Source organism: Rhamphochromis sp. 'chilingali' (assembly GCF_963969265.1).
Source record: "Rhamphochromis sp. 'chilingali' genome assembly, chromosome: 4".
NCBI lineage: Eukaryota > Metazoa > Chordata > Actinopteri > Cichliformes > Cichlidae > Rhamphochromis > Rhamphochromis sp. 'chilingali'.
Window position 1 is genome coordinate 23,121,902 of NC_137948.1, and position 25,875 is coordinate 23,147,776.

At 38.6% G+C, this 25,875-nt stretch overlaps 1 protein-coding gene across 1 annotated transcript; it reads right to left on the reverse strand.

Annotated features, from left to right (window-relative positions):
* Positions 1–779: 779 nt before the first annotated feature.
* On the reverse strand, positions 780–24,880 carry tacr3a (tachykinin receptor 3a). The gene is made up of 5 exons (XM_080879529.1): positions 24,302–24,880; positions 20,717–20,914; positions 19,806–19,956; positions 5,220–5,416; positions 780–3,396 (listed from the first exon to the last, which is right to left on the reverse strand). The coding sequence occupies exons 1-5, from the start codon at positions 24,667–24,669 to the stop codon at positions 3,063–3,065; spliced, it is 1,248 nt and encodes a 415-aa protein (XP_080735655.1). The 5' UTR covers positions 24,670–24,880; the 3' UTR covers positions 780–3,062.
* Between the last annotated feature and the right edge of the window lie 995 nt (positions 24,881–25,875).

Below are 25,875 nucleotides of genomic sequence, written 5' to 3' on the forward strand. Positions count from 1 at the left end.
TACTTGACTGCTGATCGTCGCATCAAATGCTGCAGCCGAAATACTGAAGACTAAGTAACAAGAAAGAAGTAATCAAGGAAAGTTATCTCAAATGTTCTGCTTTGATGACAAAACAACCGGAAGCTAAAAGCTCCTGCTAAGCACATAAATTTCAAAGCATTTTTTAGATTAGACAAGCCATGCGGTAATGATGCTTTGAGGCGGCAGAGAGATGAAACATATCCAAGCGGCACAGCTTGTAACTGAAAATTTTAGGGGATTGAGACAGCAGCAGATAGAATTTCATTTACTCATTCTCAAAACAGCTAAACACTATTAGCCAGCTCCCTGTGAAAACTCAATAAGCTACCTCAAAGCTGTTTTTTTGTCACCTTCAAGTTGCCTTAATACTGTTATTTTTTTTCCCCTTTAGCCAAACTCATACAGACTTTACTACGCCCACAAGGCCTATCACATTTACTCCCCTGTGATATCTGTCATGAAGGCAGTTTGTAGACCCATTTATAGGTTTATATCATTTTGAAAAATTGCATCAACAGCTTTGAATGGTCCCCTTGAGAGATAGAAGGCAGATGAGTACCTGGCACTGAACCCCCTTTCCCCCCCACTGTAATAAATTTGTCTGGTTTGTTAAACACTTCTATATAACAAGACAGAGGACACAACACACACTGGCTGTTTATTAAAGTTGAATTTAATGTTAAAATCTGTAACATTGTGCTGTCGATTTTTCCTTTCATAGGGACTGATCTTTGCACTGGATTTCACCATCAGACAGAAGCTGCTAAACCACAAAATAGATGTGAATTATTGTTTAGTAGCTGCAGGCACCAAAACTGACATAATGACAGAGAGTAGAATTAAGGTCTGTGCTGTGCAGCGATTATGTCTGCAGAGAGTAATGTTTAGCATTACACATGCATACATCAAATATAGTTTGACGTGTTTTTTAATCTCTGATTGCCAGCAAGTACATTGTTTCTCGTTTATTTTTTGTGCTAAGGTGGTAGCCCACTTCTCAAAACTGAGTAAGCTAATTTTTTACAAAAGGACATGTTTAAATTATTGAAACACTCGGGCTTACGTCGACACAGAAATTCATCACAATAATGAAAAGATAACGCAAGATGAGTAATAAAGCGCAAACAATCTTGTAACTGCAAAATCAAATGTTGCAATGTACTGTATGTGGCAAAGCAAACTGCACAAAACATTATTCTTGGATGCAGCACAGCACAGTAATAATCTTTTGTATAAACGAACAGTAATACTGAAAAGTTTTCTGGCTATCTTTTGTAGTGGTTTTTTTTTTTTTTTTACATTTAACGTCTTTTTAAAAATTGCAATAAGTCACAGCTACATTTCATCATAAGCATATTCTGTCACTTGTAAACACTCATAATGCGACGAAGAAGACCAATATACAATAAAGCTACAAGCAAATATATTAGTACTCACAGAGCAGAGCAATGAGAAATCTTTTGGAGGCCTTTATATAAGAAATGTGATATCGAATTAGAAAGTTATTCATTCTCATATTAACAAATTACTTGACATTTACCAGGAATAATAATTAAGTGTTTAAAATATAGTATACTGCTTTTACACCAAGAAGAAAGAAAGAGACCCATGCTGAAAGAAACTTTAAAGACACAACAAACAATTTAGTCACCGCTGAACAGAGAGAGGCACACACCGTGCTGTACATTCAAACAAACACATTATTTACACACAGAAACAGCAAAATACTTTGATTAATACGTCTCAATATTTAACCAACCTCAATACAAATGATTGGACAACTTAAAAATGCAAAACACTAAAATGCACAGCATATATGTTTTCACATTCTTTGAAAATACTTTCATGAGTCTATTAACATTCAAATCTCTTTAGGATAATTAAGGACATTTGTGTTGTGTTTGTATGGCTGTACCTTCTGGTTGATTTACAAAAAAAAAAAAGTTGGTTTTTTTTTTCTATACTATGTGACAGCTGAATATCTGTTCGCTATGTGTTAATCAACATGGAATATAAATGACAAAATACCAAAACTGTATTTAGCTTTGATCACAAAATCTTTTTTTTTTATTCCAAAGCTCGGTATGTTCAATAGGAAACCAAAACTATGATTATGCTTGATTACCAAAACAAGTGACAAATCTAATCTCTTAACAGCAAAATCTATGAATAGACCAAAAATATGAAAATTTTCATGTCTGAGACTTGATGAATGCTGAGTCATTGAGGATCTGCCACAGTATGCTTCCACTGTAAACTGTAAATTCAACACAACAGAGGTTGTCGTACTGCCTGGTGCCATCTCAGCACTTGATGTTCACACAAGCAACAATTTCCATGCAACACAGGGAAACAGCGTTAAAACAGCAGTGGCACCGGTAGCGGAACAACGCTATCCTTATATATTGCACGTCACCATGCAACTTCCGGTATTGTTTTCCTTTCACTTGACTGAAAAATATAAATAAAACAATGACGCCCTAGCTCCTAGATGGCTAGTTTGCGTTCAGTAAGCTCATTGAGCTGCCTGTTTATTGACATGGTGGAAATGAACTGGATTTCTCCTCTGGCTTATTGTAGGTCACCAGGAAACAGTTGCATAACCAAGAGTTACACACAGAGCCATGTAGTGCTAGAAAGAATTCCATCAGCAGCTGTTCCGCTGGTGACTCTCTGCAGCCACTCGTTCATGGCTTCTCCTGAAGCCATTAACGCCCATCCTTTGTGAAGTTCACAGCTGTTATGGGGTGAAATAAAAAACAGGCTTTTGATCTGATCTCCATCAGAACTGAATAATTTTTATCATCAACTGAATGAGCTGTAGGACAGATGGCTGTGTTTAAATGCTTCTTACAGTGATTTGTATCAAAGGGTGAACTTGAATGAACAAGAGTTAAACTTTTTGCTCTCAGTATTTCTATTTCTAAGCTAACCAAGCACCGTGCGCACTTTTTTGTACATCTGCGGTGTAAGAATGCATGCGTATAAAGCTTTACACATGGAAATGTTTTGTGTACACACACATCTGGAAATGCTCATGTTCAAGGGAATTCTTCAGGCTGAGCGCTGGGAGCGCTTCCATTTTGTGTTTTCACAGCGGTGTCGCTGCAACCAGCAATCTCTGTGTGCCGAGAAGTGACGTAGCTTCTCTTCCTACCAGGCAGGGAATGCTTCCTTCCGGTGCCACCTACAGCGCTGCCATCACCTTCAGCAGGGTCATAAACTACCACCATGGTGTTATCCATCCGTGTCAGTGTGTACATACTGCTCTGGCGTGTTTGGGTTAGCCGTGTAGAGCGTAGTTCCAGCTCGTCGTAGCTGGACACCTTAATAAAAGGGCACCAACGAAATGCTTGCTTGAAGCCTGCTCGAAACCTGTTGTAGTGAGAGAAAAACACATGACAAAAAAAATGAGTTCATTTGTCATTTAATTGGCCTTTATTTCTGTTAAATCTTGCATAATTTCTTCTAATTGAAAAAGCAAGTGTTCCCCTCCTTGGCTTGTAAATGAACCACCGTATGAGGTGAGGAAGGCATACAGCAAACTGCTTTCTGTATCACTTGGTTATTGTTGTTCTCATAAGCCAATTTGTGTCTCTGTGTTTTGAATGTTCTATTCTCAGTGACCATGGTGGCAGGCTGGTCTGCAATGCATGAAGGAAATTGTTTTTCTGCATAGTGAGGTGCAGAACAGCTGGCTCTGTATCATCCACGCATCCATCCATCTGGAGAATGCTATCACTCTCTGAAGTCACCAAAACCTTTTATAGAAATGCCTTTTTGGTCTATTTTTCATTTTTGAATTCATCTTTGGCAGAGTGGTGGCACCGTTGAGACAACTGTTTCTGTTTCTGGCACTTGAAAGTATCTCCACTTTTGACTGGGAGAAACTAGTATCAGCATCAGTATATGTGCTGTGCAGATTTAAATACCCTGTCATTTGAGTGGTAGGGGTTGTGGAGACAGCTGCTCCAAAGAGCCTCTGAGAAAACTACCAAGAAGGTCATTTTTCTCCTTGGTGAAGAGAGTAATGAGGCCACTGAATTTCTACCTGAGAACTATAACTGTCCCAAGCCTGGACTGAGTGGTGGTAACACAAACATCCTCTAGTCCAACCCTCAGGTACCCAATGACCTATCACTTGCCGAAGCTGCTCTTGAGGCCTGTGGCCACGACTCAATGTGGCCACAAGTGGATCATGGTCATCAGTGATGAGAAGATCCGACAAACACATCATCACCCACCAATCTACACTGATGAGTTGCTTGCCCCAAGTTATGTGTCTAGAATGCCAAGGCTCACACTGGGTAAATGCAGGACAAGGTTGTCTGAGAGGCCAGTCAGTGTTGAAGCACCTTAGGACAGTGTCTGCAGTTGGCTTAAGATTCAAGGGCAATTCTGATGAGTTTCAAGACACATATTATGAGTACATTCTGTATCTTATCGACACAGACACAGGGTCATGTCTTCATTTTCACCTTTGCCTTTAGTGGGAAGTGAAGTGGTGTCTGTCATTATTAGTAGGGATGCTAGATGTGAAGCTGCAACGTAGTTGTCTGTTCTGCATTGTTGACCAAGTGTGGCTAGCATAGCAAATGTTATTTTGGAGGTAGCATTCCCCCAGGCAATAGTATTGCAACTGATATATTACTACTGAAACACAGCTACTTGAGTTAGCTAACAGTTAAGCATTAGCTGACTTCTTTATGATAAGTAGCTTATGATACTTCTTGGATAGAGAAGCTTACTTTGCACAGCTAACATTAGATAACACTGTAGGCCTTCCTAGTCATCATACAAATGCACTGAGGGAATGACAATCCCTTAACTGCTTTCATCTCAATATAAACAACAATCATTATGGGCGCCGGTTTAGCTCAGTCGGATGAGCAGGTGACCATATGCCGCGTGCCTTAAAGCGGCCACCCCGAGTTTGAGTCCGACCCGTGGCCTCTTGCTGCATGCCTTCCCCTCTGTCTTTCCCTCCGCTTTCCTGTCAGTCTTCGCTGTGTCTATCCAATAAAGCCAATAAAGTTAAAATGCCAAAAAATATATTGAAAAATCAAATCATTATGTAATACAGGTGTAAAAGACCTTGAATGAATTCCCTCATGCATCAGGTGCCTTTGCAAAATTAGTTGCACATTTGTTGTCTCGTTAAGTAGCAATGCTAAATTAGCAACACTGTTGTTACCCACCTGCTGTTGAGGCAGCAGTAGATGATGGGGTTGTACATAGTGGAACTCATTGCAAGCCACATGATCGACAGGTATACCTGCTGGATGTACTTCCATTTGCTCAGAAACTTGTTGAGACCTGTTGCAATGAAGTAAACATGGTATGGCAGCCAGCAGAGGGCAAACGTCACCACTACAACAATCATCATCTTAACCACCTGAAACAGAGAGAGTGCAAAATGATGAAAAGCATAGATAAATGACAATCATTTGAAAGAAGAATACGGTGCACATAACTTCAGTCCAAAAGCAGGCAAATTATACTTTTATTACTGTAATGCTGTAATAGGACTATCACACAAATACGTGAAACACCAAATAATTAGTACCAAAAATAACTCTTCTGCCAACTCTGTTATGGGAAAAGAGATGCTAAAATTAACGTTAAATGTCCCTGGATCAGACTGAGGCAATAACAATTCCTTAATTGGCCTTACTTCTGCTTTTTATACATGGAAATGGAGTAATGCTAATAATAATAATAACAATGATAATGTAATTCAGAATTTTTTCAACTGAAACATTTCATAAAATCATTTTGAATTGAATGACATTTGAAGAAAATCTGGAGAAATCTGTCATGAAGATCATTACATGGACTCAAGAACACTGTCTGTGAGTCTGTGGTCAAACAAATCATAATTTTCTTCTTCTTCTTTTTTGAAAAATAGACTCTGCATCCTCCAGACTAAAAACAAGAGACTCGTTATGACCATTCAGTTCAAAAGTCGTAATGGAATTGACGGCTTAATAGGCACCATCAATGCTGAGAGGTATTTATAGGTTTCAGAATAACAGCACAACTTCATAGAAGAACAGTCCAGGTGCTGAACTGCCTTGCCTGCAGTTCAATTCTTTCACAAACTGAAAACATTTGGAGCATCACAAAAATTTAAACAAATGAGAAAGAAGACCCAGGACCACTGAGCATCTAGGATTCTGTATCAGTCAAGTGTTTTAGCATGTTTATATTTCCCCCAGCATTCCAGTTTTTCTTTTCTCTTTTATCTATCTCTGTTTTGTTGATGTGTTACTTCCCTTGCCTTCCTTGTTTCTACTTGTTGTTTTATTTTGGTAATTGCGCTTCTTTGTGTGTTTGTCCTGTCTTTTTTCCAGATAACTTCAGATCATTGAGCTATTGTTTTTGTTTTGTTTTTTCATTTTACCTAAAGCTTCGGTATGAATGCACTGTTTTATCTTTTGTAAGTTTATTAAATTCCCTTTGTTAACTGCATGCCTTTCCACTTTTGCGACATCCTGCATTTGGAACCATTTAAGAATTGAATCAAACCATATCAATATGCCCATTTTAAACACGCTACATTTATTGAAAAATAAAGGTTAATAAAAATCAAGTCAGAGGAAAACCTACTTTTTTTCCTGACTGATGGCAGTTCAGGCAATTCTGAACTGCAGTGGATTGTATCTGGGTGGTTACCAGGAACAAAATCTCCAATACTTTGTTTCTTCAGAGAGAGGCTAGAGAGGCACCATGAGCAGAAAGCTTTGCAGATACAAAACAGACATGTTGGAGTCCTCCCTGAAATCTAAACAAAGTCTTGGAACCCTTTGTTTTGAGTATATGTTTTAAAAAGAAGTTTATGGCATAATACAAACTATGTGGTAAACCTTACTAGGTGGCTGCTGAACAGGGTTGAAACACTTAGTTGCTGTTTTATTTAATGACAGTGTCTACATTAAATGAAGGATGATACCCAAAAGATATAATACAACTTAAACAAGTCAAAAGACCAATAAAAGACCAGGAACGCCTTGTGTGTGTAAGTATAAATGTTTCCATTGCATGTACAATGATCTGTAGCAAAAGAATCCTCCAGCGGTGTAATTTATGGGGAAAAGCTGAGGGGAAGGTTTTGACTCCAAAGTTTATTTTACACTAGATTATTTGTAGGACCTCTCTACATTTATAAAAGGCTGGACATTTTGTTTGTGTGTCACAGAGCCTTGAAAGGATGACAGAAGATAAAAGAGCAAGACATAGTGGCAACCATTGCTTCTATCCATTTTGATTTCGAACGTGTTAACTGATGGTAACTACTACCATTTATATCTTATGGTCTATGCTGTTATTTATTTATTATTCTTGTCCATCTTTTAGTTGTGTTTGACTTTCTTGCATTGCCTATGGAGCCAGTTTTCAAACCTATTTTCTTCCTTTAAAGATCTTTAAAACATACAGTCTTTTAGAATCATTGTCAATCTCTCTGTGTTTACCAGCATGCCTTCTGCCCCTCATCTCGAACTGGTTTGAGTTGGCAGATGGGTGCCCCTTCCTGAGCCTGGTTTTGTCAGAGATTTCTTCCTGTTAAAAGGAAGTTTTTCCTTGTCACTGTCTCCAACTTCTTGCTCACAGGAGGTCATGAGATCGTTGAGGTTTTCCCTGTATCATTTTAGAATCTTTACTTTACAATATAAAACACCTTGAGGTGGCTGCATTTGTGATTTGGTGTTATATTAATTATATATATGAAGTAATTCACTTGAACTCGATTGAGCTGAATTGAAATGCTTTCAGTGAACACTACAGGAACAGCTGTTAAAAATCTTGCTGCACTTTTTGATTTCTTGCAAATATACCTTGGAAGGCAAAGCCAAACAGGCACTTCCTCTTCAGGCTAAACATGCTCATAACTTAACAGAACGACAGACACATTTGCTAAATTCTCTTATTTTGTTTAAATGGTCCATATTTGGACGGCCAGAAAACGTAATCACACAAACTTAAATATTTACTTTAAGAAGTATGCTTTAAATAATAATAATGAACTATTATGTTAACAAACATAATATTAAAGGGGGAACAGAATATAAAGCATTTCTTTGAAGATTAGGTATCTGTACCATTGGGCATCAAACAAAAGTACAAAAAAGCACCTTTTTGGTAAATGAGTATAGGACAGAGTTTGTTTTTCAAGCTTTTACAGTAAAATGTAGTCCACAGTGGTCAACATTTTGTGTGCAGTAAAAATAACCCACAGTCCCTTCCTTATGCAACTATGGTCCATAAACAATATTAAAAAGGATATTCTGTGACGCACAAGAGACTGAAACAAATAATGGCTAGAGTGCAAAAGGTTTATTTCTACATACTCTACCTTGGGTGTTTTGGAGGTTATTGAAAGGAAAGAGAATATATGGGGACAAAGGGCTTATTCTGTCTAGCAGTGTACTCAAATGAGCTTTGAATTCAAAGTGACATCAGACAATATTAGAATGAAAAATTGAGGACAAACAGGGGCTCATACCTAAAATCATATGCTTTGTAACAGTCATGTTAAATTTAAGTGAAATCCAGCGAAAACAATAAGTAAGATGTAACAACAATTATTTAAAACCGAGCTCGCAGTATTGGCAGTAATTTAGCACCAGGCTACTTATAAAGGCAGCAACTGCAAGAGTAAAGTATTCAGTCTAATATTCAAGCAAGCACTTTGACAAGAGTGGGAAGGAAAAACTCCCTTTTAACAGAAAGGAACTGCTGGCAGAACTAGGATCAGGGAGGAGCATTTGGGGTGAGGGGAGGAAGACAAGACACATTTTCCTAAAGAAAAAAGGATTTCAGTCTAATACCAGTATTTAAAAAAATCATCTAAAACACACACACACACACACACACACACACACACACACACACACACACACACACACACACACACACACACACACACACACACACACACACAACAACAAAAAACAAACAAACACACTTAGCACTATGAGAAATTAGAGGCAGTAGTTCCATATTATTGTGTTCTACGTGCTTGGTTTGATCCCAGGAGGAGACACAAATCCATCTGCACTGGAGGCCTACACTACGAAGCAGCATTTCATCTTATCCAGGTGACTCTTGGGATTAATCCTGGGGCTTCTGTAACATGAAGGTGGCTTACCTCGCCATGTACATGGATATGTAATTTATGCTTGGAACAGGTTAAGTTCCAGATTAAAGATATTTTTAACCCTACAAAAAAAAGAAAGAAAGAAATACAGTTTTGTTATTCTACTGTACAAGCAGTGACATTCAACTATTTGTACTTGTGGACTTTGTATCACAGGTAGACTAAGCCTTTGAATTCTGTCTTTGTATTTATTCTTTACTCCCTCTCAGATCATTAAATAGCAGTATAAGTAACCTTAAATTTTTGTCCCCCCAGCCTCTGCTTTTTGCTGTCTTGGCTCAACACTGAGGCGTGCCCATGCCATCTCAGAGACATGATCTCACCAGCATGTCTTGGAAATGCCTGAATGAGTCATTCTATATAGATGCCTAAACCACCTGAAATGACTACTTTTGATCCGGAAGAGCGGCTGCTCATCTCTGCTCCTTAGTGACTGAGCCTCACCTTATCTCTCAGGGTGAGAACAGACACTCTTGAGAGGAATCTCATTTCCGCCACTTGTATCTGTGATTTCATTCTTTATATCACTATCCACAGCTTATGGCTGCACATCAGCCAGTAAATTGACAGCTTTGCTTTCATGCTCTGCTCTGCAGTCACCGTGACAAACAAGTCGCTCACCGACGAACTGAGGTGCTTGTTGTCAATCATCTGCTCAACACTTTCCGCACTTGTGATCAAGGCTCCTAAATACTTGAACTCCTCTTGACATCCAATCTAAAGCGCATATATATGTATTATTTTATATTAAATATATAGATAGATAGATATAGCCTCTTAACAACTAACAGCTTATTGCAGTAAATCTACCCCATGCAAAACATAATTGAGAAATGTGTGTGAAAGACTGAGTGAATTCAGTTCAATTTAAAGAAAATTGTTTTTATGGGTACGATCATTTTCCTTTAACAGCAGGGTAGCAGGAAGGCAGATGACAAAACATAGGAAAAATCTAAGGAAAATCATAATATGATTTAATCAGTGTCTAAGATTTGGACTCAACATATTTTCTCTGGTTTATCTTGAGAAAAGATACTAAATACTTTTGAGACAGCTACAAAAGACAGTCTGACACCTGCAGTTACTATCCTGTAGGGCCCTTTTGTCTGAAGAGCCCAGTGCAACACTCAAGTCATCAAATCCTCATGGTCAGGACCTTGATTGGTTGATGCTGGCTTCAAAAGCCCCCTCACTGTGCTAATGAAGAAAATCAGCGTTTGATAATGGGAAGACTGCATTTTAACCCATATCTTGATCTTTTACTAACGCGATTCAATAGCGTTTTCTTCTACAACTAACCAAAACTGCTAATTATTGCTAACAGGAGCTAGCCTTCGCTGGACAAAAATACTTTTCTTTTTAATCATAGTTAAGACTTTTTGTCCAGTGATTTTCCCAACTTAACCTAACCTAACCTCAGTAAAATGCTATTCTAGATTATTTCCAAACACACTAAGAGTGCAGAATAGTACTCCTCTATATTGAAATGAACCAACTGAGGTGGTTTCAACATTTACCTCGGATGCCTCCTAGGCAATGTGCTTTGGTCTAACTGAAGGAGGCCCTGGGGAAGACATGAGTGGACATGGAGTGGTTATATCTGTTGGTTGGTTTGGGAATATCTCAGATTTCCCAGGAACACCAGAGTAGAACGGAACCGGCTGTTCAAACCCCCCCAAGGCTGCCCGCTGGAATCGCAATGGAACGAGGCGCAACCTCTCACAACGAACGTAATATGGTCAACACCTTGGAGATGCTTACAGCTGCTGTGAAGGCTCAAAACAACACCATTGAGCGTATGGGGGGATACATCAGAGAGAGGCCTGCTCAAAATGAGACCCTTGAGCGACAGTTGGAAGACATCGCGGAACGGATCACTGCAGTTGTGAGGTCTCAGAATCAAAAGAATGACAACACCATGGAACAGAAGTTTGATACCATCATGGGGAGGCTCGCGACTCTCCAACGGAAGATTGAGAGACCAGCGTCGGAGTGTTAAAGAGCAGCCTGAAAATTCTCCTGGGCTGCTCGCATGGAAATTAACAAAATCAACATGAACATTGCGGATCCCCATCACGGCGCCAGCTGCAGGCCCAAGGCTGAAGCCGAACAATCACTCCCTGATAACGACTGTGCTACGGCTATTCTTCCCATCCCATGCAAGGACACCTGGATTGGCTGGAGGACTGTTTACTTAGCCTGATAGGCCGAAGGACACTGTCTCAGCTGAACTATGGACACGCACACACATACACTTACACTGATAGGCACTCACTCATCCCCCCTCCCTTTCCAACGCCTTCAATGCTTGTTTACACGGCGGGTCTGTGTGCCACGCTGGAATGGTAGCGCTGTGCAGGGCGGCTGCTGTGTTCGCTTCGGATTACTCCTCACCCCCCACCCACCCCTGTGGCTTGTCATGTCTTCACAATGTTGTGCTGTGGACATTTATGTGCTTTTTTTGTGCAGAGGAGTTTTTTTGTTTCCTGTTCTCATGCTGTCCCATGGAAGCATAGCATGAGTAGGGGTCTCTTTTTTTCCTCTTGTACTTTCCCCATTGTAGTGTACATTTCAATGTTTTTTCTCTGATTCTACCAATCTCCGACCTGTATCCCCATGTAATGTTTGTGCTATATGTGTAAGGTCGGGGGGGGGGGGTCCCATTTCACTGCAGGGCAACCTGCATGTGACGAATAAAGCTTTGATTGATTGATTGAGTAGGTTGTTGCAAGCCAGACGCAGATGAGCTGCAGAAGACGAATATCTGGATGGATGTAAAAGGAACCCAGTGTGTTCAAATATGACACTAAAGCCTTCTGACCAAACATGTGTTTGTCTAAGAGTAGAATCTCAAGTGTTTGTATTCAGTATTACATCTTAAAAACATTGTGTTAGTCAAGCCTAAATTGGCGTACAGTAGCATTCCTGTGAAACCTTTAAGCTATTTTATATCAAGACATGTAAAAGGGACTAAATGAAAGTGGTCCTTTCTCACTGAATATTACATTACATGCTGTATTGCAGGCGTGTACTTGGTCCCCTGTTGGTGTGAAGCTTGTAGAGGAAGAAAAGCACAAAAATATGTTGCTTGCAATGTGGAAATCAGCCTGAGGAGCACAGAGTGGGAATCAAATGTAGCACACAGTCCAGCATCAACATTCAATTCATATATATTTATATCACATATATAGGTTATATACATAATTTAACTGCAAAAACAAAATTAAGCCAAAGTGAACATACTAACTGAACCTTTCTTTAAAAATCTCCATTACCACAATATTTCACATCTAAATAAAATGAAAAGTGGGAAATGTGCAAAAAAAAATGGGACATTTTGATTTAATGCTCAGTTCCTTTTGAAAAAACCCAAAAAGTAATAAAGCTAGTGAGATATGAATAATTTAGAGTTAGACCGTAAACCACCAAAACAGTCTTGGGGTTTGCCCTAACACTGGACTTCATTAAGCTAGTAAATAACCACACATTACTGAGCATGAAACTAAAATGAGTTATGCTTCGTGTGGAACAGATATCGCCAAATAGTGAGTTTGAATAAAACACAATATTGATTAACTGATTAAGCAACAGAGAAACTCATTCAATAAAATGAAAAAATGAACGAGAAAATAATGATTACTAATGACCTAGAATGAAGTTTAGATATTAGCAGCTGTGAGAACTATTAGTATATAAACAGTAAAGCTTTAAAGCAACAATATTCATAGAATAATGTAATAATATATTTAATTACAATAATAATAATAAACGATATTTTGAGAGCAGACAAAATGTAGATAAAAGAAAGGGAGACTCAAGGTACCACAGGCACATGATTTGTGCCTGCAGTGAGGGCTTCAGCTGGAGTCCTTGTCAAGGTGTGAGGCCGATATTTAATTGCTGTTTTGATCAGTCACTGACGAGAAGAAAGAGTGTGACACACCTTAAGGTCAGCATGCACTCAAAAAAACAAAAAACAAAACAAAGCAGCAAAGTTATATGGTATTATTAATGACCTTTAATAAAGCTTTTGTAGCATAACCCTCCACACTGACTGATGCTTGTATGACTGTCTCTCTCAGGCCATGGATGAACCCAGATGGGATTAAAACATTTCATTATTGCTGATGTTAGTGTTACACTTGCACACGATACAGGTTAACACTGCTGTACTGAATATCTACAAATAACTCATCTTGTAATGTAATCCACACCGATCTTTACCTTCTCACGTATCATTCTCAAGACTCTACCAAGAAAGAAAAACTGAGCACAAACTACCTTAAAGGACTGCACAGCGGTCTTGCGACAGGTCACTAGTGTTTCATGTGTCAGACTGACATTTTCAATGCACAGCCCCAGGCATGAGCTTAAAATAGAGTACCCATGGTGCTGTGATTGCAGAAGAATGGATTAACTCAAAACAATGCAGCAGTGTGAATCCACTTTTCATCACAACGATGAGAAATGATGCACACAATCAAGATTTCTTTTATTGCTTTGTCTCATCTCGCAGACCTGTTGCACAGGAAATCTATTATTAGGATGAAAAATTACAAAACTGAGCTTAAATGTGTCTTTTTTATGATTGGTTCAAACAAACAAGACACTGTCAAATCATTTCTGTATTTATTAGGTATTTTTATTGCAGTTTGTTTCTCTGGTCCAGACTAAAATATACACTTGTATTTGACTTATGTGAGGTCCCCCTCAGGTTTTGCATGAAGCATAATTAATATTTGTTACACATTTCTTTCACTGAGTTTGGACATTAAGTTTCTAAATGATAGCATTAACATGTAGCTAAATTTTTAATATGTCAAAGCTTTACAGAGCTAATATTAGTAGATATACCTTGTCTTTAGTACTAAATAGCAGATCTTGCTGACCTAACAAACAAATTAGATTGTAAACATGGAAAAAAAATCATACCTACAAACAACTTTCATATTAGCTTTGTCATTTATCATGTTAATTAGCATGCTGATTGGCGCTCAGGCAGAAGACCCACTGAAGGCAGTTTGGCATTAGAAAGATGTGAGCAAATCATGTCATGAGATGCTCCAGAAATGCGGTGAAAAAGAAAGACGTGATTCGGCAGTTCAAAGTATTAAGATTCATTCAAGCGAAGGTATAATTTGGCTGATGATGAGGACATTGTTTTGCTAGATACTTTTAAGTAAGTGAGCAATTTATCAGGTAGTAGGTATTCTCCTTTTACCTCTGCTTTAAAGATGATATATTGAGTTACACATTCAAGGTCACTGGTTCAGTTCCAGCCAGAGGAACAACTCCACTTTATGGGTGTGTAAAAACTCTGCCAAAGCAAACCTGCAGAGCTAGTCCGCTGCAAAAGAACCGTCTTGTAAAAGCTGAGGAGTTGACAGCAATGAGCAAGATGCAGCAGCTGCGTTGTTGTCTGTACGGTACTATAACACCCTGCTGTTTGTGAAATTATGATGAAAAAGGAATCTATGTTCATGTCAATTAATATAAATTCATAAGTAATATATGTAAGTAATAAGAATTTTTTTTCTGAGTAAAGAGGAAAGTGTTACCAATAACAACAAGGAAAATAACGTTTTTTTCCTTTCTGAGATAAGCTACTACACATAGTTCCTGTGGTAGTTTACTTAATCAGTCTCATCCAGATTCAGTGAAACGTCTTGGACAAAACAGGGAAAAGACATACATGCTTACGTTATGATCTTTGTAGTAAGATGTCACTATAATTTCTTTTTGCACTGAAACATTCTCTCAGATTAAGCCTGATTAATTGTAAGATTACATTAAATCTGCAGACTGTATAACAAACAAACAAAATAAATTCAATCTGTGTTGTTGGTTTATGAGCAAAATGACAGAAACATGGTTACAGGCTTGCAACTTCCCAGTCGCACAGTAGACCAGCCCTGACACATACTTTTTTCACTCTAATTACAAAACAAATATTAAGGGCCATAAATTGGCTTGAATTTTTTCCCTGGCCTGTCTGAAAATAACGTTTTAAATTTGTATTTCCCCTTCATGATTTCTTTCTTTTTTTCTTTGCTTTTTTTCATATTTGTCACACCTACATGTTTCAGATCACCAAATAAAATTTGGTATTACAGACAAAGTTAACCCAAGAAAATGCAAAAGGTACTTTGTAAATGAGGATTTTTTTTTTTACTAAGGAAAAAAAGCTTTCCAAACCTGCCTGGCATTATGTGACGAAATTAATTGACCTCTGTTATTAAATCATGAATTAACTGTGATTAACAACATTATATTTGGAAAGCTGAATCCACTTTCACTAGCCAGGCTCAGGCCAGACCTGTTGATTTAAGAAATCACTTAATTAGATGCTGTCTAAGAAAGTGAAATAGGCTAAATGCAATAAGCTGCCAAGCTTTGCACAGTCATTTATATGGTTTAAGGGGCAAATACTTTTTCATACAGGAAGGTTTTTCTCCTTAACAAATGAAATTATCATTTTTTAAAAATCGATTTTATATTTACTCTAGTTATCTTTGGCTATAGTTAGAATTCTGTTTCACTGTGGTCAAAGTGAGCTGATATGACTGAAAAGCTCTGACAACAGGATGTTTTTACTTGCTCGTTCGTCTAAGAAGTTAGAGGGACATTTATTTGGTGTAACATTTAGAAAAAAGCTTTTATTTTATTTTACTTATCATAACATAACTTGTTATGTCGAATCAGTCACATATTATTTAACCTCAGTCTCCACATACACAACTGTAACTGTAAATAACAGCAGTTTGCAGACTAATGATTGAAATAAGAGCAGTGCAAATAACATAAGTTCATTTTTTACACTGTATTCATCCTGGGTCTGTTTTCATTTATTATTTCATTTTTAAATTCCAACAATTAAGTAAAATTGTATTCTTGGATGTATCTATTTATTAGATTTTATGTTACAAAGTTAGGAAAGCTTAAGTCGAGCTAAGTTGTGCTTGATGTTTCCTTACACATAAAACAATCCCAGTTTCTTTCTCACAGTGACGGCCACAGTTGATTATTTTAACACTAGTTTTGGTCCAGCACGATGGCCATGTGGCAGACAACGCAGAGGGCATCAATCAGAAAAAGAAAATTGTGAGTGATTCCAGAAAATATTGAACTGATTCTACCTGATGTTTTTGTATTTTCATTTTTTAGCACGTTTATGGAGCTAATCATGTTTATTGTGCAGTGAACTGACTGCAAAGCTCATGGTCAGCATGCTCAAAAAAAAGTTAAACTCAATGCGTACTGACAAGCCTTTCCACTGTGAACCCATTAAATTTAATTTGCTCAGAATTAATAAGTAAAACTAAACTGGGACACAGCTAATGAGCCATAGCTTTGTTCACTAATACCATGAAGAGCTGAAAGCAATTTAAGGTCAACTTGGAGTTGAGTTTCCTTTAAAATGGGTTCACAATGCACAGTTTGACATCTTCTATGTACATTGTCTATAACACTTTCATAAAGGCGACACAATCCTTTAAAACATGAAAAAAACATGAAGTCATTTTAGGAACAGGAACCCTGACACCATCTGCATTTACTTACTCAAATGAGTTATAGTTATAGTGTCTATTTAGCTGTAGACACAACAATATTTCCATCAGATTCATTTACATTTCTGTGCCAGTCACCAAGCTGATTTTTTTTTTATGAGTTTTCAAATTGATTCTGCTCACTGAGCTGAATATATATATTTATTTATTTAGTATGTTTTGCCTGGAGTACCATAAAAACATTAGCTTGTAAGCCTGGTGCTGTTCTCTCCTTTGTGTAATCTATTCTGACCAGAGACTCAGAGCACTGTACTCTCAACCTGCATGACATTCATGTGCTCAGATAAACACACTGTACCATGTAAACCAGCAATGAGAACAGAACAGTGCTTCATCAATTACAAAAAACAAAAAAATTAAATGGTAAAATTAAGATTTAAACAATTCTGCTCTAAAACAAGTGAACAAAATATATGTCTGGGGTCAAATCTGAATATGTCTATGTACAAAACCCCGTACAGACATATCTATCTATCTATCTATCTATCTATCTATCTATCTATCTATCTATCTATCTATCTATCTATCTATCTATCTATCTATCTATCTATCTATCTATCTATATATATATATATATATATATATATATATATATATATATATATATATATAAAATTACAAGCACATCATTTAGTAAATGTAATGACTGTTCTACTGTTGAGTGGACCTTACATCTCCTCCAGTGATTTCTAATCTATCCAATATATTTACCTTTATTAGTGTTGTCTGAGAAAAGTAAATATGTTTTGTTCTTTCATAGATATAATTTTGCTGGCACCGTGAAGACACCGTGAAAGGCATTAATAACAGATCATGCCTGTTAGCAAATAGACATTTTATTTGAAGAAGAATTAAATGTTTTTGACAAAATTAGAAAAAGGTCCAAAGCTAAACCAAAGCATAATCGGTGTGCAGCAGCATTAGCTAGATAATAGTTGTGGGTGAGCCAACAATGGCTGCTTTTTTAAAATGCCTTTGTAGTGGGGCGTGGTCTGCGGTGCCGCTGCAGGGAAGGCGGACGCACCTGAGGGACATCCCCAATTGTCGCATAAAATGGAAACTGGGTCCTGTCTTTAAATTGTTGTTGTTGGTGTTTGGCTGGCGCCTGGACTTCGACACTGCCGCCACCCCCACCGGCGTTCCTCAACAGTGTAGGAGAGGGGGCCAGCAGAGTGGGGCCAGCCAGGACGCAGCCTGCCTTGGCGCCCATACCCACTTCTTGGGTGGGAGCACCTGGAGCCTTGCAGGTGCCTGCACCTGCTCCAGCTCCCCGGAGGAGGGCCGCAGAGGAACCATTGTGTCCTCAACCTGTGCAGCCAGAGCTGGAGGTGGAGGATGAGGCACGCAAGCAACCTCACCAGCCGGAGGTGGAGGATGAGGCGAAGGATGAGGCGAATGGGGGACCAGTTCGGCCTGAGCCCAGAGGTCCGGGTGGCGGAGGGACTGGCCGTGCCACCCGGTACAGCGGTGCCACCTGGTACAGCAGCGTTCTCACTGGAGTCTGTTGCACCTGCAGGACCTGCCAAGCTGGAGACAGAGGTCAAAGTGTGCGGGAGTCCTACCAAGCCCAAGGTTGGCATGCTGTTTGATCCAGCCTCTCTTCCATCAGAGGCCGGCGTGTTGTGTGGTCCTGCGTGCCGGCTGCCTGCCGAGCTGCCAGGCCTCACAGCCACGACTGCTGCGCTGCCCTGAATTGCCACATGTGTGTCCCTCGGCCCAGCTCCGGGGCCACCGCTGGACAAGTGGGTGGCCCCTGGACCCACCTTGTCATTGGCGCCGCTGGATACTTGGGCGGCGACCTGAACAGACACCTCCCTGTCGCTTGGGGGTGGTTTGGCAAGATGGCCTCAGTTGGGCGATGGCAGTATGTGGCGTGGTCTGTGGTGCCGCCCCTGTGGCTGGTCTCTACATCTGTCTAACTGGGTCCCCAAAAAAACCACCCAAAGTACAGCCAATACAAACTTATTGAAGTGAGACTAGAGCGGACTAGCAGATATTTAAAAAAAACAAACAAAAAAAACATAGAACTATGAAACGTATACATAGTCCAAGTTTAAATTGCATTAAAGTACAATTTCCAATAATATTTATTTTATAAATAACTGAATATATCCATATGGATACACACATTTGTTATACAAATATGGGTCTATGTGGGTCCTTCTAACCTAGCTGTAATCTGTACTTTAAAAATATTATGACAAACCTAATTTATCACAATCACCTCTACAGCAGTTTGAAGAGCTGCTTTGTGTTATTTTCTCTCTCTCTCTCTCTTTTCTTTTTGTGTGCATTTTTTTTCAGTATTTTAGGCAATTGAAGTGAATGACGTTTTCAAAATTAATACCCACTGGTTGGTTGGACAGTCACTGGAGCTACAGTCATTAGAAGAAAAGTGCTACATCAATAGCCTTACAGCAGTAATCCATTATTTTTGACAGCAGGCAGCAGAACAAGCTACCTGTGAAATATGGTGTGTTTTAACAACAGCTGCATTCTCACAACTTTAAATTGTCTAATGGAGACTACAAGGTTAAAATTATTTGTCATCCACTTCCACTGGATGTTTATTCCAAGGCAACGCTACACTAACCATGGCATGTCCAAAGAAGTACACAAAATAGGCCCAGAGAAAATAATTAAGTTTGGTGGCAGTCTGAGAGTCTTCCCCTCATTCAACAATAAACGTTTCATCTACAGTGACTATATCATTAAAAAAAACAAAAGTTTAAATACAAATCCTAAATGTATGTGCACTGCTGCATAATTCCTCTGCCTTGGTGCATGCTGAAATGGTTTCTAGCTTGAGCAAAGTAAAGACAAATATACACAGCAGGGTTTGCTGTCCTTATCCTGGCTTACTTTAGATTATAAAACAGAAGCAAGATGAAAGTACTCTGAAGCTTCAGGATTCTCAGTGGCAGAAAAATACTTATTCCCATTTCTCTGCCTTTAAGCATTCAACAGTTATCACATTCACAGTTGCAAATTGGGTTCCCATAGGTCATATCTTGATTTTTCAGATGCTGGTGTATTATTTCCCCTGTAAGCCCGCTTACCTTCCTTTTAGCCCGGAGCTGTCCATGATAGTTATCAGACGAATCTCCAGGGATCTCACCACCCCATAGTGTCAGCCCCACTATGGTGTAAGTAATGCCCATCACCACTAAGGGCAGCAAGTACACCAGCACTGTTACTATGATATGATACCTAAGAAGAAGGTATAAAAATTGTCAAAGAAGTGGGAACACTTAAAAAATAATCATACATAACTCACACATAGTATATGTTTCATGCTGTATAAACATGTCCACCTCTGTGCTCTTAGTTCCTGTTGCAACTGATAAATGTAACATTCTGGGAACACTTGCACTATAATCCCAAATGACTGCATTTGGTGCTACCTTCCAGAAAAAATAACAAAAGACAATAAATTAACAAATTGTTTTGGTGTGTTTATTATATTTTGCATTTTTTGAATGCTTCTCTTTTCTTATTTACCTCTGAAAAAAAACATAATTTCTCTGGAATGCTATTTTTTACTCTCATAATGCTAATGAATACGACAGTAAACACTGCAATATTTCATATTTTGCCATTTTTCTGACAATGGCACAAGTTTTCATCAGATGTAGTCATAGGGTTTATGTTTTCCAAATACTTGCAATGTCTTTACCTTTTAAACAAAACTACCACTGTACAACTATATACTTACAAAAATTAAATCAATATGTTGTAAAATCGCTATTTTTTGCTGAGCTTAGCACACATAATGCTCAAACGGGAACACTACCCTGTAGTGTTTCCAACAATACTGCTCTGCTCTACTTTGTTTAAATGTACTGAGTGATGTTTAAAATGAAGGATGGGATTTATTAGTTTATTTCATCTTGCTTGTATTATTTGTATAAGTACATCCAACACATTCAAACATCAGACATAGCAGAAAAAACAGATAAATCTTTCTCACATGAAGGAGTCATCCTTCCTGTTGGGCCAGGCCACATAGCAGACAGTCCTTTGGGGTATGCTTCGGATGGTTTGGATGGTTGAGAAGTAGCAGAGGGGGAAAGCCAAAACTATAGCTAGACTCCAGATACAAACAATAACCCCTGTGGTGACCTTCGCTGACAGTCGAGGCTTAAGAGGATGGATGATGGCCATGTACCTACAGCAAAGAGGTTAAAAAGAGAATTCTGTGTTTCTATTTAATTGCTGACGTACATGTCAGAGTTAACACATCCTTAATGTTATTATTTTGTCTTTATTGCAGTTACTTTTTACAGATCGTAACATCTCAAAATTTGTCTTCAAATCAGTGGTCGTTATACACTCTGAAGTTGTTTCATGTCAAGGATTTTAAGAGGACTCAAGAGGCAAACATGAAACAATATTTCACAGTTCAAAAGTAATTATTTGAGAAAGTGTGAAATTTAAAAGATAGCATCAAGTCTATTTGCTGTATGCAATAAAGAAAAAAAAATCTCTTACCTAAGCATTTAACTTCAACAAGCTGCTGGAATATAAAGTATAATTTTAAAGTGGAAAATGTCACTAATGCACAAGTGGAATTGACTGAATCGCCCATTAATTCAACTTATGATTCAACGACATTTTCAACATTAAAAATATACCTCATTTTCTACAAGGCAGTCTTGTATAAGTCCAATTACATGGGGGTGTTTGAATTTCGGGGAAGCTGATGGATTATTCATTCCTAAAAAGCTGTGATGAGATTTTGTTTGACTGACACAGTGAAACACTGACAGGAGATTACCATCTTCATGAACTCAGCTCAGGATGTTACATGATTTTCAATAGGCAATCACAGGGGCTTAGAGCTGCTAATTCAATCTTCATAGGATGGTAAAAAAAAAAAAATAGGCCTTGTCCTTTCACTCCAGTGACCACAACCCTCTCGGGGATAACAGCAAATTCACCAGTAATTGTTTGGAACTTATTGCTTCTCACTGGACCTTGTTAAATGTGGAATCAAGTATGTTCCAGAGCACAATGTCAGCTGATGGAATGGACTTGCAGTGAGCAAACATGAAAAACCTAAATAAAATAACACAAGTGTACACCTTTTTGATATCTATCAAAGAACATTTAGGGAGACAACAGAACTGGGTGTGACTCGGAAGCCTGTCATGCCTGAAGCTACACAGGACAGCTTTTGGAAAGCATATTGTTTTGAAGCTATGTCACAACACTGTTTTATTACCAAGTAAACATTCACTCAATCACCAGCATGTGCTTAACTAGCAGAGATTACCTCAGATGAAGAGTCCAGACCAAAAATAATGTACAGAGGTACATTTCAAGTGCTCTCTCAAAAGTCCTCAAGGGAAAGAAAAATGTTTAATCAGTCTGCAAACCTCACTTTAGAGTATCACAAAGGAATCATTAATTGTTATTTGTACTTAATCCTTACTAGCCATGGTTTTCTATTCATTTTTTCTTTATATTGTTATCATTTGAACAACATTGCATTTTCTTTAGTAAAAGCTATGTTAAGTGTTCCCAATTAAAGCTATTTAAACAAAGAAAATTAAATTGTACATAAGCTTTTAAGAAATTAATTTCTGTTACAATATTGACCTCCAAAATATAATTAAATCAAGTATGTTCCAGAGCACAATGTCAGCTGATGGAATGGACTTGCAGTGAGCAAACATGAAAAACCTAAATAAAATAACACAAGTGTACACCTTTTTGATATCTATCGAAGAACATTTAGGGAGACAACAGAAAAGGGTTGGCGTAATAAGCAAATGCTTCAGCCAATACCTTTTGATTAGCCTTGTCTCATGCTTTCTTTCTTTATGGTAGATTTTTGTTCTGTTTTCACTGTTTTTTTTTTCTCACTGTTTTCACTGAGATTTGAATTTGAATGCTAATCAATAAAATCAATAATCAATAATCAAATAATTATATGAGGTATAAAAAATTGTTTAAAAAAATGACCACAGGGACATTGTAAAATCTTCAGTGGTGTTACCTTTCACACAGAAACCTGTTTTCTTTTCTTTCCGCTGCCCAAGGAAACACACTTGGCAGCTGAGAGACTCAGCAGGAAGGACAAATTCACAGATGATCATGAACTGTGGCCTCATGCCATTTCAAGACATCAGAGCGGAGACAGCACCATACTGGGGTTACGAAAAGCATGACCGGAGGTTACATCTACATCATCTAGGTCATGCCGATGTTCTCTTTCTCTGTACACAGATGACAAATTGAATGGACATTGTGGACCAAAAATATAAAGGCATGTAAGTCGTTGTTGAGAGAAGCCAAAATGAGCACGGCCTGAGGAATTACATTGTTCCATTTGAGCGACAAGAAGAAGCACTGGAGGAAGAAAACACCTCAGACAATAACACAACGCACTGTGACACGTGAACACTAGCTGTAGACACACACTGCACTTGCTTGCAGCTTTCACATGATTTTGTCTTTTCATTATGTTCAGCCTGTGGCTACTTCTTTCATCAGTTTAATCCCTTTATTCAAACATTATGATGTATGATGGTCCACTGATCAGTTTCAAAGCCCTGGTGATAGTGTTGACTGCATCCTCACATTAATGGAAAGCACAAGGGTTGTCAGAGAGAAAGACTGCAAACGAACCAACGGAGAAAAGAGGACGTGTGAATGAGCAAAAAAAAAAGAAAAAAAGGAAAAGATGTGCATGTGGCAGAAAGCAAGAGAGCCAGAGCGTGTAGGAGGAAAGGGCAATCTTTTCTAGGGTGTTGGCATACACAGAGTCATTCACTGCAGCACAGACTCTGTCCAAAACAACTGTTTCAGTCTGATTCACTTGCATTGAAATGTAAAACTAAATCTATGAAACAGGCTCAAGGTGTATGAGATGGCAGTCACCCTCCTGAGGAACTGCCTTTCCAATACAATTATGCAAATCACGACTTGACTACTCCATTGGGAATTGGGGAAAAAACAAACAAAAAAAACGTGTAACAGCAGGGACAGAGAGTGGGAACAAAAAAGGACAAAGATGAAGTTGATAACAGAGGCATCAGACTAAACTGGTGAGGACTCCAAATCAGTTTCTATAAGGGAACAAGTTAATACATTCATTTGCCTTGCAAAACGCATTTTGACTTGAAGCAAGACACTGATTTTAATTCACATTCCCACAAGTGCTGCTTGAACTCAGGGTTGAAATAAAATGATCCAGATTAAAGTGTCAAGGTTATCTTTCATCCTGTGTGTTTTCTAATATTCTATTTTTCTGATTATTAGTTGCATTTAATAAGACTGTGCACATAAGTGGGATATATTCCCATTGCTGAATGAAGGGTCTGAACTCTAGTGTTTGTATAACATCCTCACACTGAGTGATTATTTGTTCCAATATTGAAAAAAAAATGACAGAAACTGATTAAAGGCTGTTGGTAAACCTAAAATAAGACCTTAATCAATTTACCCGGTGACCAATAAAAAACGAATTGGTGTATGAGGTGCATGTGGAGCAACAGAACATTATCTGTTTAACTTTTTTTTTTTTTTTACTGCATTTTATAAAACCCACCTGTCCACAGCTATTGCCGCCATTGAATAGATGCTTGCAAACACAGATGTGACTGGAAAGAAATTGTGGAATTTGCAGTAGGCTTCCCCGAAGTACCACTCCCCGTGAGCGGCATAGATAAAGTTTATTGAAGTATTGAAAGCAGCCATTGACGCATCCGAAAACGCCAGGTTCAGCAGAAAGTAGTTTGTCACTGTCCTCATGCGCTTGTGCGCAAGAATGATCCATATCACAATTAGGTTTCCAAACACCGCCACCGCCAGCACGAAGCTGTAGGCAACAGACCAGAGAGCGATGCGCCATGGCGGCTGGACGAACTGGTTGGTGTGATTCGTCGTTATGTTGGATCCGTTATATGAAGCCGTCATCCTCTTCTCCGTTTCCCCTGATGTTGTAAAGGTTTCAGTTGTTTCGCCAATATGTTCTAGGCGCACAGCTGGATTGGCAAGAAGGATTTGCTTACATGCGCCATAGCGCGCAACTTAAACACCCCTAACAAGATCCCCGTTTGTTTGATCCGACATGCACGTCTCTGCGCACAACTAATAAAACGCAGTGAAACTGTGTGTGGAACAAGTAAATCCCAGTGTCTGATTGTGCCTATGAATGCGCAGCCTCTCCTCCAGCAGCAGGACGCCGTGCGCGCTCAGTGACGCACAAGTGGCACAAAGTGAAAAACGATTGATTGATTCTAGTGGCGGCTGTTTTACACTTCATGAATAATGCGCTCTCTCTCTCTCTCTCTCTCTCTGCGGTGTAGAATCAGTCCGTGTTTAGTGTGCACCTTTATCTACACTGACCCGTCAGATGATGTTGTTTGCAGTATTTCCAACGAAGCTACAAACAGGATATTACATTTCATTCATTCAGTCTTTCTCTCTAACACTTGTTGTTCCAACTATGTCAATGAATTCATCAGTGCCATTTCCTGCTGTTGGGTTCTCCAGATATATTAAATTTTGTGCTGCTGCTTATTATTATTATTATTATTATTATTATTATTATTATTATTATTATTATTATTATTAAGTTGTACTGGAGAGAAAGTGAAAGTGTGCAGTGTCCTGTGTCACCTTTACTTTTGGTATAGTTGTGATTTTTCTCATTTCTCCTTTTCCTGTCAGACCCATGCAGCATTTACAACTGACAGGCTGAAGTTCCCTCCAGACATCCAACAGCTCACATCGCTTTTTTCCCCATACAGTGCTATACAAACCTCTATCCGGGCTGCATTTACATGTTTTATACAGCTAATAAAATCCAATTGAGTTCAGCAAAGCTTTCTGACAGACAATAACATGCACTCACCAGTACAACTTGTTTGACATGGTTTGAGCTTTGTGACATGTTTTCATGCTGGAAGCTGCCATCAGAAGATGGGCACAGTGTCAGTCTGAAAAAAATCCCTTATGTAATGGCAACAGCAACAATCATCAACAACAATTGTGGTGTTAAACAATGCTCGGATGTGAAAGTGTGCCAAGAAAATATCCCCTCAATATTGCACCAGCAGCTTGAACCGGTGATAGAAGGCAGGATGGAACCATGCACTCAGGATGTTTATGCCAAATTTT